General features: G+C 45.6%; 1 protein-coding gene across 2 annotated transcripts in view; it reads left to right on the top strand.

Moving 5' to 3' along the window:
* Nucleotides 1–21,833, top strand: part of LOC121567631 (sortilin-related receptor-like) — a 92,526-nt gene that overhangs the window by 4,308 nt on the left and 66,385 nt on the right. For both annotated transcript variants that reach the window (XM_045219674.1, XM_045219670.1), the window contains exons 2-6: nucleotides 10,465–10,581; nucleotides 12,215–12,349; nucleotides 15,907–16,068; nucleotides 16,694–16,761; nucleotides 21,173–21,353. In XM_045219674.1, coding sequence (XP_045075609.1) covers nucleotides 10,465–10,581; nucleotides 12,215–12,349; nucleotides 15,907–16,068; nucleotides 16,694–16,761; nucleotides 21,173–21,353 — 663 coding nt within the window. The remainder of the gene's footprint in view (nucleotides 1–10,464; nucleotides 10,582–12,214; nucleotides 12,350–15,906; nucleotides 16,069–16,693; nucleotides 16,762–21,172; nucleotides 21,354–21,833) is intronic.

Here is a 21,833-nt window from a genome sequence, read left to right as displayed (position 1 = left end):
AGGTGCCGATGGAAGCTTTCTTGATGCCGAGTTGGTGGAACAGCTGGGGCTTTCCAAGGAGCAATTGCCGGAAGCCATTGAAGCGACCACTCTGAACGGCAGTAGTCTGGCACGTATCACGATGAGGACTGAACCGGTTAAGATGCTGTTGTCGGGGAATCATTCGGAGATGATTTCATTCTTCATTCTGCCGTCTTCCCATGTTCCTCTGGTCCTTGGATACCCCTGGCTGAAGGAACACAATCCCACGTTCGATTGGGTGACGGGCAAGGTAACGAGTTGGAGCCTTGATTGTCATGCTAACTGTCTCAAGACTGCCTGTCCCCATTCGGTTCCCAGTCAGGTGATTGAGGCTAAACCCCCAGATTTGTCCCTGGTTCCCGAGACATATCACGATTTGGGGGAAGTGTTCAGTAAGCAGAAGGCTCTGTCACTCCCTCCCCACCGACCATATGATTGTGCCATCAACCTGTTCCCTGGAGCTGTCTACCCCAAGGGAAGGTTATACAGTATCTCCCGCCCTGAACGTGAGGCTTTGGAGACCTACATCAAGGAGTCCCTAGCTGCTGGTCTCGTTCGTCCCTCGTCATCACCCCTGGGGGCAGGATTCTTCTTTGTGGGTAAGAAGGATGGCTCTCTTCGACCGTGTATTGATTATCGGGGGTTGAATGACATCACGGTCAAGAACAAGTATCCCCTGCCCTTGATGAGTTCTGCCTTCGACTCCTTACAGGGTGCTACGGTGTTCACCAAGCTAGACCTACGCAATGCGTATCACATGGTCCGGATCAGAGAGGGAGACGAGTGGTTGACGGGTTTCAATACACCGATGGGTCACTTCGAGTATCAGGTGATGCCGTTTGGACTGACCAATGCTCCAGCGGTATTCCAGAGTATGGTGAACGACGTCCTGAGAGATATGATCGGTCTCTTTGTGTTTGTTTACCTGGATGACATTCTGATCTTCTCGAAGGAACCTTCCGACCACGTCCAGCATGTCCGGCAGGTTCTGCAGCGATTGTTGGAGAATCGCCTGTTCGTGAAGGCCGAGAAGTGCGAGTTTCACGCCCACACGACATCCTTTCTCGGGTACATCATCTCCAGGGGAGAGATTAGGATGGACCAGGAGAAGGTTAGAGCGGTTCTGGAATGGGCCCAGCCCGGTACGAGATTGCAGCTCCAGAGATTTTTGGGGTTTGCGAATTTCTACCGCAGATTCATCCGGGATTACAGCCGTGTGGCCGCTCCGTTAACTGCCTTGACTTCCAGTATCAGGAGCTTCAAGTGGAATCCGGAGGCGGATCGAGCGTTTCTGGATTTGAAGAGGCGATTCACCAACGCACCGATTCTCTCTCAACCGGACACGGCCCGTCAGTTCGTCGTTGAAGTGGACGCGTCTGATGTGGGAGTTGGCGCCATCCTGTCGCAGCGATGCTCCACGGACAGTAAACTCCATCCCTGCGCCTACTACTCTCGTCGCCTTTCGCCTGCGGAGAGGAATTACGATGTGGGTAACCGGGAGCTTCTCGCGGTGAAACTTGCCTTGGAGGAGTGGCGCCACTGGTTGGAGGGGGCGGAGCAACCGTTTGTTGTCTGGACTGACCACAAGAATCTTGCTTACGTGCAATCGGCTAGACGTCTCAACTCCCGTCAGGCCAGGTGGTCGTTGTTTTTCGGACGATTCAATTTTTTCCCTGACGTTCCGACCTGGATCTAAGAACGGCAAGGCGGACGCCTTGTCTCGGATGTTCTCCAAGACGGAGGAGAGTGGGTCCAAGACCGAGACAATTCTCCCCCGGAACTGCGTCGTGGGAGCTGTTAGGTGGAAGATTGAGGAGGAGGTGATGGCGGCTCTTCGGACGCAGCCCGGTCCCGGTAACGGTCCACCCGGTCGGGTTGTTTGTGCCTGAGTCGGTTCGTCCTGCGGTCCTCAAATGGTCCCACGCCAGCAAGATGGCTTGTCACCCTGGCGTGGCTCGGACGATGGCGTTTCTTCGCAGACGTTTTTGGTGGCCCGCCATGGCCGAGGATACTCGGGGTTATGTTGCTGCCTGTCCAGTGTGTGCGCAGAATAAGGGTACCAATCGGCCCAGCTCTGGACTACTTCACCCCCTTCCTATTCCCCCGGCGACCATGGTCGCATCTGGCCCTGGACTTTGTCACTGGGTTGCCCGCTTCTGAGGGGAACACGGTCGTTCTGACTATCGTGGACAGATTCAGCAAGTTCGCCCACTTTGTGCCAATTGCCAAGCTTCCCTCTGCCTCGGAGACGTCCGAGATCCTGGTTAGGGAGGTTTTCAGGGTCCACGGGTTGCCCAGTGATATCGCTTTCCGACCGTGGCCCTCAGTTTACCTCTGCTGTCTGGAAGTCCTTCTGTTTGGCCATTGGAGCTACAGTCAGTCTCACATCTGGTTTTCACCCCCAATCTAATGGTCAGGCGGAGAGAGCCAACCAGAAGATGGAATCCACGCTACGCTGCCTGGCCTCTTCCAACCCCACCTCCTGGGTCTCTCAGTTGCCTTGGGTTGAGTATGCCCACAATACTCTCCCTACATCTGCCACTGGGATGTCTCCCTTCCAGTGCCTGTATGGCTACCAACCTCCCTTGTTCCCTTCTCAGGAGAAGGAGCTCTCAGTGCCGTCTGTTCAGGCCCACATTCGTCGTTGCCACCGGACCTGGCATCGGGCCAGAAAGGCACTCCTTAGAGTTTCGGACCGGTATCAGCTCCAGGCGAATCGTCGCCGGATCCCCGCTCCCACCTACACCATCGGAGATAGGGTCTGGTTGGCCACATGGGATCTTCCTTTACGGACTGAGTCTAGGAAGTTGTTACCGAAGTTCATTGGTCCGTTTGTGGTGGAGAAGGTGATCAATCCGGTGGCAGTTCGACTCAAACTCCCGAGGACGCTCAGAGTCCATCCCACCTTTCATGTCTCCTGCCTCAAGCCTGTTTTCCTCAGTCCTCTGTTGCCTCCTCCGCCTCCTCCTCCCCCTCCTCGGATGATCGGAGGTGGTCCTGCCTACACGGTGCGACGCATCATGGATTCCAGACGGCGGGGCCGGGGTTTCCAGTATCTCGTGGACTGGGAGGGGTATGGTCCTGAAGAGAGGAGTTGGATTCCGCGGCGACAGATCCTAGATGCTGACCTCATCCGTGACTTCTACCGCCTCCATCCTGGCGCTCGGGGAGTCCGCCCGGTGGCGTCTGGCCGGAGGGGGGGGTACTGTAACGATCCCGGCAGTCTGAGTCGGGTCCTTTCTGTGGACTAGTTTTTCTGCTCGGGATCTCCAGTTTCCCGAGGGTTCTGGAACGCTCCGGGGAGCTCTCTTGATTTCCGCACCTGCATCCCATCAGCAATCTGCACACCTGGTCCTGATCATCACCCTTCTTAGGCTCTGGCCTAACATCCATTCCCTGCCGGATCGTTAGCCATGAACAGTAGGTTTATCAGAGTATCAGTCTTAGAGCGTCTAGTGTTAGTTTTGTTGTTTTGCACCTTGTTGGTTTGTTGTTTACTTACCTCCGTTTTGTTCCATCTGCAGTCACTCGTCCGGAACCTTCACCCTACCTCTGCCTGATGGTCGGCGGCTGCCGAGCCATCATTGGACCAACAACTGCACCCTCAACAACTCATCCACGCCGCCCGCTCTGTTCCCTGGATTATTCAGCATCACTCTTGAATTTGTAAATAAACACTCACCTTCGTTTCAACTTACCTTGTCCTGGTCTGCTTCTGGGTTCTGGCTTTGTAACACGTGACAGTGGGTGTTTGTCTATTTGTCAATAACAGCTGGTGCACGATGTCTAATATTAAGGTAGTGTCGCGGTATTGCCCGCCTGAGGTAGAGTACCTCATGATAAGCTGTAGACCACACTATCTACCAAGAGAGTTTTAATCTATATTTTTCGTAGCCGTCTATATACCACCATAAACCGACTCTGGCACTAGGACCACACTCTATTACTTTAATGCAGGCAAACTTAAATCCGTTTGACCTAATTTCTACCAGCATGTGCAACCAGAGGCAAAAAAACCTCTAAACCACCTTTACTCCACACACAGAGACCCGTACAAAGCTCTCCCTCGCCCTCCATTTGGAAATTCAGACCATAATTCTATCCTCCTGATTCCTGCTTACAAGCAAAAACTAAAGCAGGAAGTACCAGTGACTCGCTCAATACGGAAGTGGCCAGATGACGCGGATGCTACGCTAAAGGACTGTTTTGTTAGCGCAGACTGGAATATGTTCCGGGATTCATCCAATGGCATTGAGGAGTATACCACCTCAGTCACCGGCTTCATCAATAAGTGCATCGACGATGTCGTCCCCACGGTGATTGTACGTACATACCCCAACCAGAAGCCATGGATTACAGGCAACATCCGCACTGAGCTAAAGGCTAGAGCTGCCGCTTTCAAGGAGCGGGACACTAATCCGGATGCTTATAAGAAATCCCGCTATGCCCTCAAACGAAACATCAAACAGGCAAAGCAGTCAATACAGGACTAAGATTGAATCCTACTACACCAGCTCTGACACTCGGCGGATGTGGCAGGGCTATTAAACACATTATTAGACACAAGCCTACAAGACGGGCTAAATGCTTTTTTTATGCTCTCTTCAAGGCAAGCAACACTGAAGCATGCATGAGAGCACCAGCTGTTCCGGACGACTGTGTGATCACGCTCTCCGTAGCCGATGTGAGCAAGACCTTTTAAACAGGTCAACATTCACAAGGCCGCGGGTCCAGACGGATTACCAGGACGTGTACTCAGAGCATGCGCGGACCAACTGGCAAGTGTCTTCACTGACATTTTCAACCTCTCCCTGACCGAGTCTGTAATACCTACATGTTTCAAGCAGACCACCATAGTCCCTGTGCCCAAGAAAGTGAAGGTAACCTGCCTAAATGACTACCCCCCCGTAGCACTCACGTGTGTAGCCATTAAGTGCTTTGAAAGGCTGGTCATGGCTCACATCAACACCATCATCCTGGAAACCCTAGACCCACTCCAATTCGCATACCGCCCCAACAGATCCACAGATGACGCAATCTTAATCGCACTCCACACTGCCCTTTCCGTCTGGACAAAAGGAACACCTATGTGAGACTGCTATTCATTGACTACAGCTCAGCGTTCAACACCATAGTGCCCACAAAGCTCATCACTAAGCTAAGGACCCTGGGACTGAACACCTCCCTCTGCAACTGGATTCTGGACTTCCTGACGGGCCGTCCCCAGGTGGTAAGGGTAGGCAACAACACATCTGCCACGCTGATCCTCAACACGGGTGCCTGTATAGCCTCATTATTGTTATTTTATTGTGTTACTTCTTTTTATTTTTTTTTACTTTAGTTTATTTAGTAAATATTTTCTTAAAACTGCATTGTTGGTTAAGGGCTTGTAAGTAAGCATTTCACGGTAAGGTCTACACCTGTTGTATTCGGCGCATGTGACAAATAAAATTAGATTTGATTTGACTTCCAGTAAAAACACTTAGTCAAACTGTGGAGGCAGTCACGGAGGGGGCTGGATTGTGAAATTCAAGCGGGGAGTGTGACTGAAACCTGTCTTGAGCATCTGCGAGTTGATTCTCGCTCAAAACAAACAAGAGAGCCAAGCCTCTAGTCTTGCGCCTCGGTCATTTTCAGCAGAGACAGAACGTCTTGAAACAGAGTGAAACGCGGAGGTCATACCTGAACTTGTCCAATAGTGATTTTGTGTTGCTTCGCAAATTGTTTTGCTAGGGCGTGCCCTACTGAACACACCCCTAAAGTTGCTCAATCTATCCAGTCAAGGGTTTCTCACAGTTCACAAACATCTCCAGAGAAATAACATGACACACTCTAAAGGTGTGCTGCAAGCAGGATCTGGTTCCCTGCCACATGACACATAGTAAACAGATCAAACGGTGTTTGTGCATAAGACCACAATAAAAGTGCCATGGTGATGTTTGGTCTGGCTTGGGGAATGCTTGGCTGTACTCATTTTCCTCATTAGATAGTGGTCATCATGTCACACGTAAGGAGCCTTGATCAATACATTTCACTACACTTGTCTGGTGCCTGGACTTATTCTGATGCCTGTCGTCTAGCCTAATTCTATGAGCCTGTGTGAGCAAGGAGGATACATATGTTTGCAGTTATGTGTTGAGTTTCAAGCGATTAAGCCTAATGTAGTAGGACAACTGATACTGTTTGCTAACAGCAGCGAAGCGAGTGCCGGGGAAAAATAGGTGCTATGGTAAACAATCAGAATCCTGATCATCTTTGATCGTCATGAAGAAATTAGGGTTGAATATCTGCAGTTGTATTGGATACCTTGTTGCTCTCTTATTCCTTATTTTGGCCTATCGGTGTGTGTGTGTGAGACAGCGAGCGAGAGAACAAGCATTGGCAAGCTATACCAGCTTGGTCCCCTTCAACCAGTTGGTTTCATTTTGTGTTTGCATATAATTTACTACAGTCTGTCACAGTCTATGACAGATCCTTTCAGGACTACAACCACAGACTCGTTTTTGACCCTTAAAACACTCACTTACTGTTAGGAATTGGTGTGAATTCACTGCAAGTTGCAGTAGAAAATGTGAACCATGCAGATGTGGAAAAGGTATGTCAAAAAGGGCATTTTCACTGCTCTGGTGTGTGTGTGTGTGTGTGTTTGTGAGCTGCATTTCAGCTGACTAGTCTCTCAAGGTCAGATAAATCACCTGGAGCTGAATGAACACACACACACACACACACACACACACACGCACATGCACACACCCCAAGCTCACCTCAAGTCTCACTTCAAGCTTGTTTCTCACATTTATTCCCCAAAAGAATGTGCCAGGCACTCACTAATGTTTTGCTGGCTGGCTACTCTTCGCTGCCAACAGCATTGAGACATTCAGCGTGATCTGCCATGTTAACCCACTTATCAGTCAGCCTTGTGAAGAACAACTCTCTAGTCTCTGTCAAAGAGGCCACTTCAGAGATTCCACAGAGCAGAGCAGCCCTTTATATAACATAGCCGAGCCCAGACTACACTATGGGGAGATAAACAACTAGCCTATAACACATTGATATCAGGGCCTGTCGCAGCTAGTTGGCCATCAATCAGTGTGTGTATATAAAAATATAAATAAATGTGCGGCATGACTGTCACAGAGGACAGTGGCGCAATTGTGCAGTGGCGCAGCCAAAAATACACACTGGTAGATTGCAAATGCAAATTGAACGTTCGCACTGAACGCCAGTTCTGCAGCAGGCGGATGATGTCATCGTCGGTTCAGCGCCGCTCCAACGGTGACACTCTTTCAGCAGTGGTTCATTCTGCTCTTGAATAATGAAGGAGAACATGATGGGGGAGATGTAAATACTCACCCTATTTCACTGGGGTTTTTCTTTGCTTGTTGTTGTTGAGGAAACAGATTGACGTCGTAGCACCAGGGTCGTGTTTAGTAGGGCACAAAACCGTTTTGCCACGGTAAACGAAAATAAGCATTTCTTGGACAAGTTCAGGTATAAGCCTACCTCCCTGTTTCTCTCGTTTCAAAACAATTTCTCTCGACTGAACACAACCATGCTTCTCAAAGAAGGGAGGGTAGTGTACATGAGAGGAGGAAAGATAATGTTTTTTTGGCACCACGAAAGCGTCTCCTGAATTACATGTTTGCCAATGAAAACAATTTTGAGGAGAGTCCAGATTGATGTGACTGATATAGGCCTAGTCAATATTGTGCGTTTAAGTTTGGACTCATGGAATCAGCATTATCAGTCTCCTTCAGACACTCGGCCTTGGCTTTTGTAAGGCATGGTTTGCAATCTTCCTTTTCCATTCCGATGATGTTTTGCAACTGATATTAATCTAGCTTCGTCCGGATAGTGCAAAAGGAGCATGAGCCGTGAGCTATGGACAGATTAATTTACTGTTCCTTCAAGGTTTCCTTCAAGGTTTGGCCGGGTAAATAAATACATGAGAAATAGGCCTGCGTTCTTCCTGACTTGGTGTTGAAAAATGTGGGGCTTGTCAGATGCTACCAGAGCATACGTCAATGGACTAGTGCAAAGGAATTTGTAGTGTTAGAATCCCTGGCACTTGCTTGGTGAAGACTGCTGGTTGCCTTTGTATGACCACCCGTCCTAATGCCCCAGTGACCAACATGCTTCCTACGAGACAGATGTATTGGGTCACTTCTTTCTTTGATACTTTCTATCCTCTAACTATCATACTAGCAAACTCAAGATCTGGAATCATGACTATCTATGCTAAAAACCATTTGGCAGTGCTAAACAGGACGGTATTATCAAAGTTAGGCACATTTTCGGGCCCAACATTTACTTCAAGGCCTCAGTGAAAGCAGTACTATCACAGAGTTTCTAAACTTAGAGGCGCAACATCGCGAGAATTCCGGGAACGGTTGCGAAACAGACCAAACAGACCAGGCCGGGATTTGGGGTTTGAGAAGTGAACAATTATTTCTTAGTTGTTAGTTTTCTCGAAATCTAAAGGCACAACCTAGATTCGAGCCAATGTCTTAGGTAGTTGAACATGTTATTACTCCAACCTTGTGAAAGTGACAAACTGACACGTTTTCATTTTCCTCAAAAACAACTTTATAGTGCCTTTGATTTGACTACCTGCACTTGCGCAGTTCAGCGCGAGACGACCATTAGACCCGATGACGTGTTTCTACGCATGAGCTTTGCTAGCCAACGTCGCCATGACATCGCCTACAAGTGTGATCAGGGATTTCTTTTGGAGAAGCAGTTTTAGCCTATCTTGATGCTGTACTGTCTTTGGTAATAACGTCAATCACTTGCAAGACCACAAGCAATAGGAGATGTCATTGTGCTCAAGGTAGCCCAAACACACATAGACTTTAAAAACACAATGATTAGACCTATTATTCATTTTATCACAAATCTAAATAGAAAGCAGTTACAGTCAGTCCAATCTACCCTAAAAGCTGTATTATGAGATATAGGCAGACCTTTTGGGACCCAACAGACAACAGTGAGCTTATGAGGCCTTAACCCTCACGTAACTGGAGATGGTTTGAGTGATGCTCACGCCATTACCTGTTAATGGCCGATTTGTTATCGAGCTGGGCGAGAGGAATAGATTGTGTCTCATGATGCCATTTGCAGCAATTTACCAGTGCCATCACTCTCCTGATTCAGCAGTGTCAGGAGGACCACACCGGCACCCCTTTTACATGCTCTGTGGGCAATGAGGCTTAAAAGGCACTGAGATTTACTGCAGAGTCATCTCACCCTTGAAGATGGCCTTGCCTTTGACTCAGCTGACCTCCTGGGACGTGTTCAGTAGGGCCCACCATAGCGAAATGTTTTAAAACGTTCTGAATGAGCGTTTCTTATTAGACAAGTCCAGTTAGTAGAAGTGTTCTACTATTTTGGAACTCTGTTTCTCAGGGAATGATAATGTTATTACATGGAATGAGTTACCTTATTACAATGTTCATCCTGAAATCATGCTTATACACACACAACAAACTCTTGTAGGCTATTTTGTAGCAATCTGCAGCAGAAATCACATTCCATTACTAAGTCTACAAGCCCTAGTACCAATAGTTGGTGTAAAGTTACCACTGAAAGAAGAGGAATGTCTGTTTTATCATTTATACAGAAATTACAGTCTTTGTGTTGTCAACTGTCCAAGTCTGTAAAAATACTGTAGTAAAGGGAGAAAACAGAGCTTTTTAAAGACTCACAGCTCCCTGCAGAATGATACATGAAGAATGAGAGAGAGGAGCGCTCGGGTGAGAGGCAAAGGCAATGGGAATTAAAATGACATACTTTTTGTGGACTCACACTTTACAGATCTTATTGTCAGAGCTGCACCAATGGAGCTTTAGCGTTTGATTGAGCGGTGCCTTCTGCTGTTACACTACTACATCTACCACAAGCACTTAGTAGCAGCATTGTGTTGTTTCAATGGACACAGTGAAGGCCTCTGAAAGTGGGCGATGTGAGGTAAAGCTGGTCACTGCTTGTTCTCTCGCTCACTGACACACACACACACACACACACACACACACACACACACACACACACACACAGAGAGAGGAGCCTTTAGCGAGTTGCTCCTCGCAAGGTCATAACAATAAGACCACAAAGTCCGTCGCCGTAGTAACGTGCATCAGTGAGCTTAACTGTATGATGACTAAAGAAAAGCATGACAGCTCTGTTCAATACACCAGACACAGCCAGGCAAGATACAGCAAACTTTCACAGCGGGATTTCTACCAGCTAAGCAGGTGCTGCGAACCCAGCAAAATCATTGATAATAATAGCATTTCATAACAAATTTGATATGGTCCAAGGATGTTTTATCAGAGATAAAAAGCCACTGTAATTCATCAGATAGTTGCTTAATTCATTGGACTCTGAGTTGATCAAACAGAACAAAAATACAACAGGTCAATTGAGAGACTGTTCTTTTCTTTGCAGGCCAACCTGAACGATTCCCATAACCAGATGGTGGTGCACTGGGCCGGGGAGAAGAGCAATGTCATTGTGGCGTTGGCCAGAGACAGTGTTGGAGCCACAGGTCCCAAGGCTAGCTCGGTGAGTACACAGTAGTACACTTCCTGTAAGTACGTAAGTACAGTAGTACACTTCCTGTGAGTACCGGAGTACACTTCCTGCGAGTACAGTAGTACACTTCCTGTAAGTACGTAAGTACAGTAGTACACTTCTTCTGTGTACTGGAATACACTTCCTGTGACTACAGTAGTACACTTCCTGCGAGTACAGTAGTACACTTCCCGTGAGTACACTAATGTAGTAGCTTACATTTCCTGTAAGTACCGTAACATACCTTCTGTGTGGGATGTTTATCCACAATCACGCAAAAAGAACATATCCATGAACCTATCCAGCACTACATAGCCTAATACCTACATGTTGTTTTTAGCCACTTTTGAATTTTCTCCTTCCCTCTCAATTCATGTTGCCCTCTTTTCAGATAACACCCATAGGATTCTGCCCTCCTGACTGTCTTTGGACTGTACATTTCGGTTGTCTTTTTCCCATTCAAATGTAGACTCCTTTGTTCGAGGTACCATGGCAGAAATGATAATACTGTGTTAACCACAGTTTGACTGTGTAATGTTGTCTTTGTGTATCCATGTGTGTTTGTGTGCGTGCGTGCATGTGCGTTTGTGTGTGTGTGCATCTGGTCAGTGACAGTGACAGGCCACATGTTGTCAGTGCTGCGGGGCCCAGACCTGTTCCACTGTGCTAAGGAGATGGCGCCATGGCCGGCCGGCCAGCCGTGTGCTTCCTCTCTACTCCTCTCCTCTCACAGATCAGATTCACTGAGCCACGGATTAATCCCTCCATCTGTTACACCACCAAAATACTTATCTTTCTACTCTCTCTGCTTTTGATTATATCAGCTCCCTATCCTGCCTGATACTCACGCTCAGCTTACAGTAACCCAATTACCTCCCACTGCTTTTGTTCACACTGTAAGAATGACCTCTCGCGCTCCTCAAGGGGTTAACTTAAGATGTAATGCCATTTGAAAAACAAGTGGTTTATACTAAACCGCAGAGATACCACTGGTGAAGGACAGTTTGTTTGTACAATAATTGTTAGTTTTGTGTCTCTCTCCACTCCCAGTTCAGTACGCTCCTCGACATAACTTCCAGCCAGCGTTGTGGATTCAGTGGGCTTTGTGTGCTGTTCTCTGTGGTCTGAGCTCCTTGGTGTCTGGCACTCTGACGGGAATCTGAGAGCTCTGACCTCACTCGTGTATTGTCTCTGATAGAATCTGCAGGACAGGAGGGAACAGAACAGAACAGCATTGAACACTAAACACCTCTTAACATTCTGGATTGGAGTTCTCTCTTAAAGGAACTACAGTTCCACTCACTAGTCACTTAACATGGACAAAGCTTTTTCCCAAGTATTGTGTTTCTCTCCGTAAATGGAAAGTCTGTAGATGGAAAGTCTTGCTACTGCCTAAATGCTTTAATTCATTTTACTGAGTCAGTTAATGGCCTCTCTCCCAATAACCAATTCTAAAATGATTTTGTCCTCTGCTAGAAATTAGTCCTTCATCAAAAAGCATTTAATTTTTCCTGTCCAAAAAGCATCACAACAAAAAGTACCGTGATAGTGGATTTCATTTGTTTACCATGTACCATCACTTCCATGTTCTCACCTCTTTCCTCTCTCTTCTGTCACATGGTAGGTGTACGTGTCTTACGACTATGGAACCAGCTTCTCCCCCATCTCAGAGAGGTTTCAGCTGAGTGGGGAGAAGGAGAAAGAGGGGAGCAAGCAGGTCATCTCCCAGTTCTACCATAGTCCCGCTGACAATAAGAGGGTAAGTGGCTGAAGACCATAGAGGTACGTACACTGAGTGTACAAAGCATTAGGAACACCTTCCTAATATTGAGTTGCATCTTCTTTTGCCCTCAGAACAGCCTCAATTCATCGGGGCATGGACTCTACAAGGTGTCGAAAGCGTTCCACAGGGATGCTGGCCCATCTTGTCTCCAATGCTTCCCACAATTATGTCAAGTTGGCTGGATGTCCTTTGGGTGGTGGACCATTCTTGATACACACGGGAAACTGTTAAGTGTGAAAAACCTAGCAGCGTTGCAGTTCTTGACACACTCAAACTGGTGCGCCTGGCACCTACTACCATACCCCGTTTAAAGGCCCTTAAATATTTAGTCTTGTCCATTCACCCTCTGAATGGCACACATACACAATCCATGTCTCAATTGTCTCAAGGCTTAAAAATCCTTCTTTAACCTGTCTTCTCCCCTTCATCTACACTGATTGAAGTGGATTTAACAGGTGACATCAATAACGAATCATAGCTTTCACCTGGATTCACCTGGTCAGTCTATGTCATGGAAATAGCAGGTGTTCCTAATGTTTTGTTAACTCAGTGTACAGTATGATGATAATAATACATACTGTTTTTAGACCTATCTCTATATTGAAGACTGCCCTGATACAGAGGGGTTTTATTATGTTTTCAATGTTTGAGTGTATAGCTCTTTTCTGTATGTTCTCCCATCTCCACACGACCAGGGGAAGGCACATAACGTCATTGAGCTTGTGGTATATTAGGGTTGATTTAGGTGTATAGTGTCTGTGGGTGTGTGTGTGCTTGTGTACATGCGTAGTTATCAGTCATGAGCTCGAGATTGTTCGATGCAGTGCCCTGAGGTTTGGTGCGTTGCCGTGTTCGATTATGTCTCACTGTGTGCCGGTGAGTCATAGCCCTGGCCCCGCCCCCAGCCGTTCCCCCTGGCACTCAGCCCAGTGGAGATTATTGAGAGGTGTAAGGGTGCATGGGAAACGCAGTTTGTTCCATTAGCAGGCAGGTGGGCACTCGTGTGTGTGGCCTGACTTGTGAGCCCTGCAGGCTTGGGCCATCCGTCTGGGCTCTAGAGAGAGAGGCAGGGCTGCCTGGTATAAGAGCAGATAACAGCCGGAGGATTTCACCCTCTTAGTCTGCAACATACTCCTAACATCATGGAGATTATTATGATGGGAAATGAGTGGTTTCTTCTCATCTGCACACTGAGCTGTGAGCTTTCCCATTTGAATTCAGGGCCCGTATTTAGCAAGCTTCTCAGAGTAGGAGTACAGATCTAGGATCAGTTCCTCTCTGTCTATAATAATCGGATTCATTATGATCTAAAAGGCAAAACTAATCCAAAATCTCCTTCTCAAGACGCTTGATAAATATGGGCCCAGAGCAGCAGGTCTAGCCTCTCCTTGTAGAAGCATTTGAAGCAGATGATGAGGTGTCTGAGAGATAAATTGCACTGATCATTTTAGGTAATGATTTATGAATTAAGGGGGATCAGAGATAATGAATGGTTAGCCTATAGCATAACCCACTGACTAACCTTACATTTAGGGCCTATGCTTATACTCCAAGTCCTTTGTACTTGGGTCTGACTGGTTATGGATCTGCCTATTTATAACATCTTCTTAAAAGAAAGATTTACCCATTTTGAATGTTATATATTTTTTTTGCATCTCTGCGCAATGTTCTATCTATTCCCGGGGTCATTTCATGTGTAGAAGTATTCACACCCACCAAGTCAATACAGCTTTCAGTCTTTATGGGTAAGTCTCTAAGAGCTTTGCACACCTGGATTGTTCAATATTTGCACATTATTCTTTTTAAAATTCTTCAAGCTCTGTCAAATTGGTTGTTGATCATTGCTAGACAGCCATTTTCAAGTCTTGCCATATATTTTCAAGCAGATTTTAAGTCAAAACTGTAACTCAGGAACATTTCAATGTTGTCTTGGTAAGCAACTCAAGTGTATATTTGGCCTTGTGTTTTAAGTTATTGTCCTGCTGAATGGTGAATTTGTCTCCCAGTGTCTGTTGGAAAGCAGACTGAACCAGGTTTTCCTCTAGAATTGTGCCTGTGCTTAGCTCTATTCAGTTTATTTTTCTCCAAAAAAAAAATCCCCAGTCCTTGCTGATGACAAGCATACCCATAACATTATGCAGCCACCACCATTCTTGAAAATATGAAGAGTGGTACTTGAAAATATGAAGTAACTACAATGTTGTTGTTCCACCCTTAGTTTTCTCCTATCACAGCCATTAAAGTCACCATTGGCCTCATGGTGGAATCCCTGTGCGGTTTCCTTCCTCTCCGGCAACTGAGTTAGGAATGATGCCTGTATCTTTGTAGTGACTGGGTGTATTGATACACCATCCAAAGTATAATTAATAACTTCACCATGCTCAAAGGGATATTCAGTGTCTGCTTTTTAAAATGTTTACCCATCTACCAATAGGTGCCCTTCTTTGCGAGGCATTGGAAAACCTTTTTGGTCTTTTTGTTTGAATCTGTGTTTGAAATTCACTGCTCGACTGAGGGACCTTACAATTATCTGTATGTGTCGGATACAGAGATGAGGTAGTCATTCAAAAATCATGTTAAACACTATTGTTGCACAGAGTCCATGCAACTTATTATGTGACTTGTTAAGCACATTTTTACTCCTGAACTTATTTAGGCTTGCCATAACAAAGTGGTTGAATACTTGTTTGAAATGTATTTCTTTGTAATTTGCCAAAGAATTTGACATTATGCAGTATTGTGTGTAGGCCAGTGACAGAAAATCTCATTTTAATGAATTTGAAATTCATGCTGTAACACAACAAAATGTGGAAAAAGTCAAGGAGTGTGAATACTTTCTGAAGGCACTGTATATGGTGATATAACAGTGGATTAAGTCCCTGAAGTTTCTCACTGTAATGTGCTGTACATGTGGGACCTACTATGTCCTAGTCGTGACACATCTACAGTATGAGATACCATTTCAGTTTTGGATTATCATCTCATAGCATCTATCTATTTCACTACCTCCCGCTCGCTGCCTTGCGCTACAGAGCTTTTGTTCTCACAGGGTATCTGTCCCGTTTCCAAATGGAGGCCGTTGAGAATAGAGGAGTTATTGGGAAGGCAGTTAGATCAAAGGATGGAGCGGCAAAATGGGATTATAGCTCTGTATAATTGCGTAATCTAAATTTGTAATTAGGCATTTCAAATTAAATATCTCTGAATATTTCTGTGAATGTTTTTTTTGCGAGGGATGTTTGCAAACGGTCTTTTGAAGTAGCTAGACTAGAGATATCTGGAGTTGAGATATTAGGCCAGTTCTTACTATTCTAGTTTGTTGAAATCAGTCAGGCTTGAAGTTTTACCACGTCAGAGGTTTATTCAGTTCCGAAAGATGCAGGTACAAATAGAAATGTTATGTATAGAGCAAGAATGATTCCCTGTTTTAAAGGACAGAATGTCCTATATCTTAACATTCCGTAACACTCATGAACAGACCCCAGTGGGTATTTAGACTAACCTTGGCCCGTCTTGTCCTTCTCTCTTTCCAGTACCTCTTTACAGACAGCACCAACAGCTACCTCTGGAACTCCTTTGACTTCTGCAAGACCATCCAGGGGTTCTCCATCCCCTTCAAGCCCACAGATCTGCTGCTACACAGCAAGAGAGCCAACCTGGTCCTGGGCTATGACAGCTCCCACCCCAACAAACAGGTACTCAACTGACTGCTATAGAAATGCTGCTTCACTGTCTTGAAAAAGGTCTCGGACAGAAACGTAGACGATTAACAACATGCAGAGGTAAGCATGTTTAAAAAAAATCAATTTAACCAGGAAGTCCCTTGAGATCAACAATATTTTTATGATGGAGATCTTTGTGCAGGAAGTGTCTATTATAATGATCAGTGCTATAGTACTGTAAGAGATCCACAGGCTCCTCCTTTGCCTTTAGCTCTGTGGCCACCATTTGGTTCGAGGTTAGATGCCTATGTGGACAAATGGCTCTACTCGATATGCTGGATTACCATACCATAGCCCCACAGCATTTGGTTTATAATACAGTGTGACTGTTCTAGAGAAAAAAAACAATATTTCTGAATGTAGGACAGTTGCATAATTGCAAATAGAACGGTGCATATGCAAATACTGGTTAAATGTCACAGCTGCATATACTAAACTGGACATTTTGTGGAATTTTTCCCTAACTACTCATTCACGTTTCAGCTCAACAAAAAACTCTCAAACATTCTGCCAGTTATATGCAGCCAGGAGTCAACATGTGCAAATGAGCCCCTGACCTACATTTACTCCCCATCCCCCGCCTCTGTTATTTTTGCAGCTATGGAAATCTGACGATTTTGGAGAGACATGGGTGTTGATCCAAGAGCACGTGAAGGCCTATTTCTGGTAAGATCAATGCCTCTGTATACAAAGGTGATGATGGTGTGATGAGAGGCAGAACGTACAGTCATCAATATAACAAATAGTTGCTGTTGAGTGCCAAACTGTCTACAAAACATGAAAGCATCGGTCTGTGAGAGGGATGGATGGGATGTGTTTGTATGTGTCTTTGTTTCCTGTTTACTTCCTGTTTTTCTGTGTTCTGTGACTGCCTGCCTCCTCCATCATCTGGCACTTACTAGACCTCAGACGGTGGAGAGATCTCATTAATGTCTTCCGATTGCTGTCTGCTTACCAAGCACGCAGCTCGCGAGCTAACTCCCAGCCTCTCCAAGTGAAATACATAGATTAGATTGGCCCTTGTAATTGAATGACAATGCAAAGAAAATGTCACTACATTTACATTTACATTTTTAGTCATTTAGCAGACGCTCTTATCCAGAGCGACTTACAGTTAGTGAGTGCATACATTATTTATTTTTTCATACTGGCCCCCCGTGGGAATCGAACCCACAACCCTGGCGTTGCAAACGCCATGCTCTACCAGCTGAGCTACATCCCTGCTGGCCATTCCCTCCCCTACCCTGAACGACGCTGGGCCAATTGTGCGCCGCCCCATGGGTCTCCCGGTCACGGCCGGCTACGACAGAGCCTGGATCACTACGGTCCCTGAGGGAGAGAGACACTGATTACTATGTGTGAATGGCTTGATGACTCTACCACCTAAAGGATTTTGAACCCTGCTAACAACCAGATCTGCGTTCAAATAGTATTTGAAATCTTTCAAATACTTTTAACGTTTGCTTGAGCCTGCCTAGAGTGCCAGATGGGCAGAGTTTGCACAGAAAAGGTCCATCAAGCACATCAGAAATAACAAACTTGCCAAAAACAATCTGATAACGATGATGATTGCGACACGTTCAGTGCCTTGTGAAAGAGATCAGCTATGTGTCTCTCACCACATAAAGTAGGCCTAGGCAGGAGAGTGGCAAACTCAAACATAAAAAAATATATGTCACTTTCAAACCCCATCCATAAAATATAAAGCCCTGCTTTGGAAGGATTTTACCGATCTGTTAATGATTTAAAGGTGTGAATGTGGAGGGTTAGCTAGGGTTAGACATCACTTTCATTGCCTCGCAGAACCTCTGCCTTTAGTAGATGACAACAAGAGGCTCTCTCATTCTCCACTGCAGATATGTAATGCTGCTTGTCAGCTACAGCAGGAGTCTATTCAGGAGGGTGCAACATTTCAGAACGTTCAGATTGAAATGTATTGTGTAGAACATATACGCTTGTCTGTCAAGTAGAATTAGGAATCATGTCCGTTCTTTTCAGTGTATTTCTATCTGTAATGCTCTGAACATTTTTCACTTACTTAATTCTCCCCAGACAGTTGGCTATTTTTGCACACATCTTCTGGTGTCAGAGACACAGAGCTCTGCTCCCTTCCCCAGTGAACCCACCCTCAACTAAACACTGATAAACGGGCAGACAGTGTTTTCTCGGCCTCCGGCATGCTCAGACGGTGGCAGCGGTCGTACACGTGGGCGTGTTTGGTTTTTGCAGAGTTTGGTTTTTGCCAGGCATTACTGGAACCATGTCGTCCAAAGAGTTATACTTTTTAATCATCTGTCCATAGAACGTTCTTCCAAGAGTCTTGATGATCATTCAGGTGCTTTTTGGCAAACTTGAGTCAACTTTTTGGACAAGATGGTTCCCATTATGCCTGGCGAAAACCAAACACTGCATTCCACAGTAAGAACATCATACCAAAGGTCAAGCATGGTGGTGGTGGTGTGATGGTTTGGGGATGCTTTGCTGCCTCAGGACCTGGACGACTTGCCTTAATAGAAGGAACCATGAATTCTGCTCTGTATCAGAGAATTCTACAGGAGAATGTCAGACCATCCGTCTGTGAGTTGAAGCTGAAGCGCAGCTGGGTCATGCAGCAAGACAATGATCCAAAACACACAATCAAGTCTACATGAAAATTGCTAAAAAGCAACAAATTGGACGTTTTGGAATGGCCTAGTCAAAGTCCAGACCTAATCCCAATTGAAATGTTGTGGCAGGACTTGAAACGAGCAGTTCATGCTTGAAAACCCACACGTCACTGAGTTAAAGCAGTTATGCATGGAAGAGTGGGCCAAAATTCCTCCACAGCGACGTGAGAGACTGATCAACAACTACAGGAAGCATTTGGTTGGAGTCATTGCAGCTAAAAGTAGCACAACCAGTTATTGAGTGTAAGGGGGTAATTACTTTTTCACACAGGGGAATTGGGTGTTGCATAACTTTGTTTATGAAATAAATGAAATAAATATGTAATTGTTGTGTTATTTGTTCACTTATGTTCCCTTTATCTAATATTAGGTTTTGGTTGAAGATCTGATAACATTCAGTATCACAAATATGCAAAAGTAGAGAAAATTAGAAAGGGGCAAATACTTTTTCATAGCACTGTAACACTGCCCGTCCAAGTGGCATCATGTAGTCAGTAATACCAGGCAGCGCTTTAGATAACAACGCAACTACCGCTGCAGATGACACCCCTCCCCCCACCATGATTGAGCGTAGGAGATCCTCTTAGATCACGCTTATGAGTCTCGGAGTCACAGGGGACGGTTGCAGAGGGAGGATTTTGTCTTGGAATACCCACACGACCCAAAAACAAACATGAACAAACAATTTAATCCCAAAGCAGTAACTATACGCACAATGCTTGAAGGTCTTTGTGGACTTCTGAGGAAGAGAGCAGCTACAGAAGTGTGTACACCATATTTTTTTCCACAAGTAATTTTCCTTTTAAATCTGGACACAGCTACTGTCTCCACTGTGTCTGACTGCTTCCACACCACCAGCTGCATTCAGATCTTTGTCTGGTGCTTCTTCCTCCTCTGCCTCAATGGCCAGTTTTCCTTCTTAACCATGTGTGTCCAGTCCTTTGCCGATCATGGGCTTTCCACGTCTAATCCATTTGCCGGAAGCCTGCGCTGCAGATCAGGCTAAGAAGGCTGTAAGCCCTGGGGTTTTGTCTGGTTCACACCCTGTTGTTGGACGTGTTTAACCAGCAGTTGTCGAAACGTCTCGAACCAGCAAATCGTATGTATTTGTTCCCCTCCGTCCTAATCCTTTTATTCTGTTTGGTAGGAGGATCGAGAGGCCGCCTTAAAAAAAAACAGCCTCCCAAGTGTTTATCAAAAGAATAAGGAGGCCCTTGGTTCGCAATGTACTGTGGATTATAATAATAATAATAATAATAATAATATGCCATTTAGCAGACGCTTTTATCCAAAGCGACTTACAGTCATGTGTGCATACATTTTTACGTATGGGTGGTCCCGGGGATCGAACCCACTACCCTGGCGTTACAAGCGCCATGCTCTACCAATTGAGCTACAGAGGATTAGATAGGCTAGCTTTAACCCACTGCCCTGCCAGTGCTACATGGAAAGGATAGCCCAGATAGGCAAAGCCCCAAACTTTGAAATAGGCACGGCCCCAAACTCTGCTAGATAGACAGACAAGACCCCAAACTCTGCTATAGGCAAGGTCCCAAACTCTACTAGATGGACAAGGCCCCAAACTTTGATATAGACAAGTCCCAAAAGCAATGCAACAAACTCTAATTTTGGCAAGGCCTGAAACTCTGGCCAAAACTCTAATATAGGCAGGTCCCCGACTCGGCTGTAGGCAAAGCCCCCAAACTAACGTTAGACAGGCAAGGTCCCAAGTCTGTCTGACTGGGGTCTTTCATATCCTCTCTACATGGACAGCCTGCTCCCATAAAAACGTGACCCCTCTAAAATGTCATACTAGAGGCCAGTCAAGACACAAGGCTCTCTCTGTCTAGCTCCATTGTTAGTGAGAACGCGTCGTGTGAATCTGGAATGCCTTATGGGAGATTATCAGAAAGTACTGTAAACCTCTTTCAGTTCCACTGTAGTTTACCGTAAATTCACGGCTTAAAATGGCCATGCACAGAACTACTATTGGAAATGTGCAGTATGGAAACTATAAATATATCAATGTGTGTGGTAAATGTATTCTGAGTTTGGAATGTGTTCACAGGAACACGTAGGCCGTTCCACTATACTAGGATTGTCAGTAATCTGTAAAACATGTATCTGTTTTTGAGTCTGACAGTGAGTGTGTGTGTGTGTGTAACCATACCTTTATCTCCCTCTGTTTGGTATGACTGAGTTGGGCCCTGAGTTTTCCCAGACCATGTTATCTGAACGGGAAGAACTCCAAGGCCCTTGGCCCTTAAGTTCTTCCTGTTCAGTTCACATGGTCAACAAATAAAAACTCACGGTCAAGAGCCTGGAGTTTTCCCTGGTCGAGTCACATGGTTAGAGAGAAACTTTTGGCCCTACCTATGTCCCACTGACGGCCGTTTTCTGCATCTTTCCAGGGGTGTGGAGCCGTACGACTCCCCCACCACGGTGCTGGTCCAGAGGCACGAGCCCCAGGGGGTGTCCAGCATCCTCAGCAGCACTGACTTCTTCCAGAGTGAGCAGAACCGCAGAGTCATCCTAGAGAGAGTGGACAACTTCCAGCTCCGGGACAAGTACATGTTCGCCACCACTTCCACAGTAAGTGACGTTGACCTGCAAGGGAATTATACATGACAGGCATTCTGTTGCTCTTGCGGTGTTGAGAATTCTCATGTTATTATGGAGAGGAATGCTCACATTGATTATTTTAACAACACAAATTGGGTGGTCCAGCCTTAACTATCTTCTAATACAGTGCCTTCAGAAAGTATTCACACCCCTTTACTTTTTCCACATTTTGTTGTTAAAACCTGAATTGAAAATGGATTAAATAGTGCAATAATAGTGTTTAACATTTATTTTTTAATGACTACCTCATCTCTGTACCCCACACATACAATTATCTGTAAGGTCACTCAGTCGAGCAGTGAATTTCAACCACAGATTCAACCACAAAGACCAGGGAGGTTTTTCAATACCTAGCAAATGAAGGACACCTATTGGTAGATGGGTAAACAAGAAATAAAAAAGCAGACATTGAATATCCCTTTGAGCATGGTGAAGTTATTAATTATACTT

This window comes from Coregonus clupeaformis, chromosome 6, assembly GCF_020615455.1.
Source record: "Coregonus clupeaformis isolate EN_2021a chromosome 6, ASM2061545v1, whole genome shotgun sequence".
NCBI lineage: Eukaryota > Metazoa > Chordata > Actinopteri > Salmoniformes > Salmonidae > Coregonus > Coregonus clupeaformis.
The sequence above is the reverse complement of the archived record's forward strand: the minus strand, read 5'-3'. Positions and strand labels throughout refer to the sequence as shown.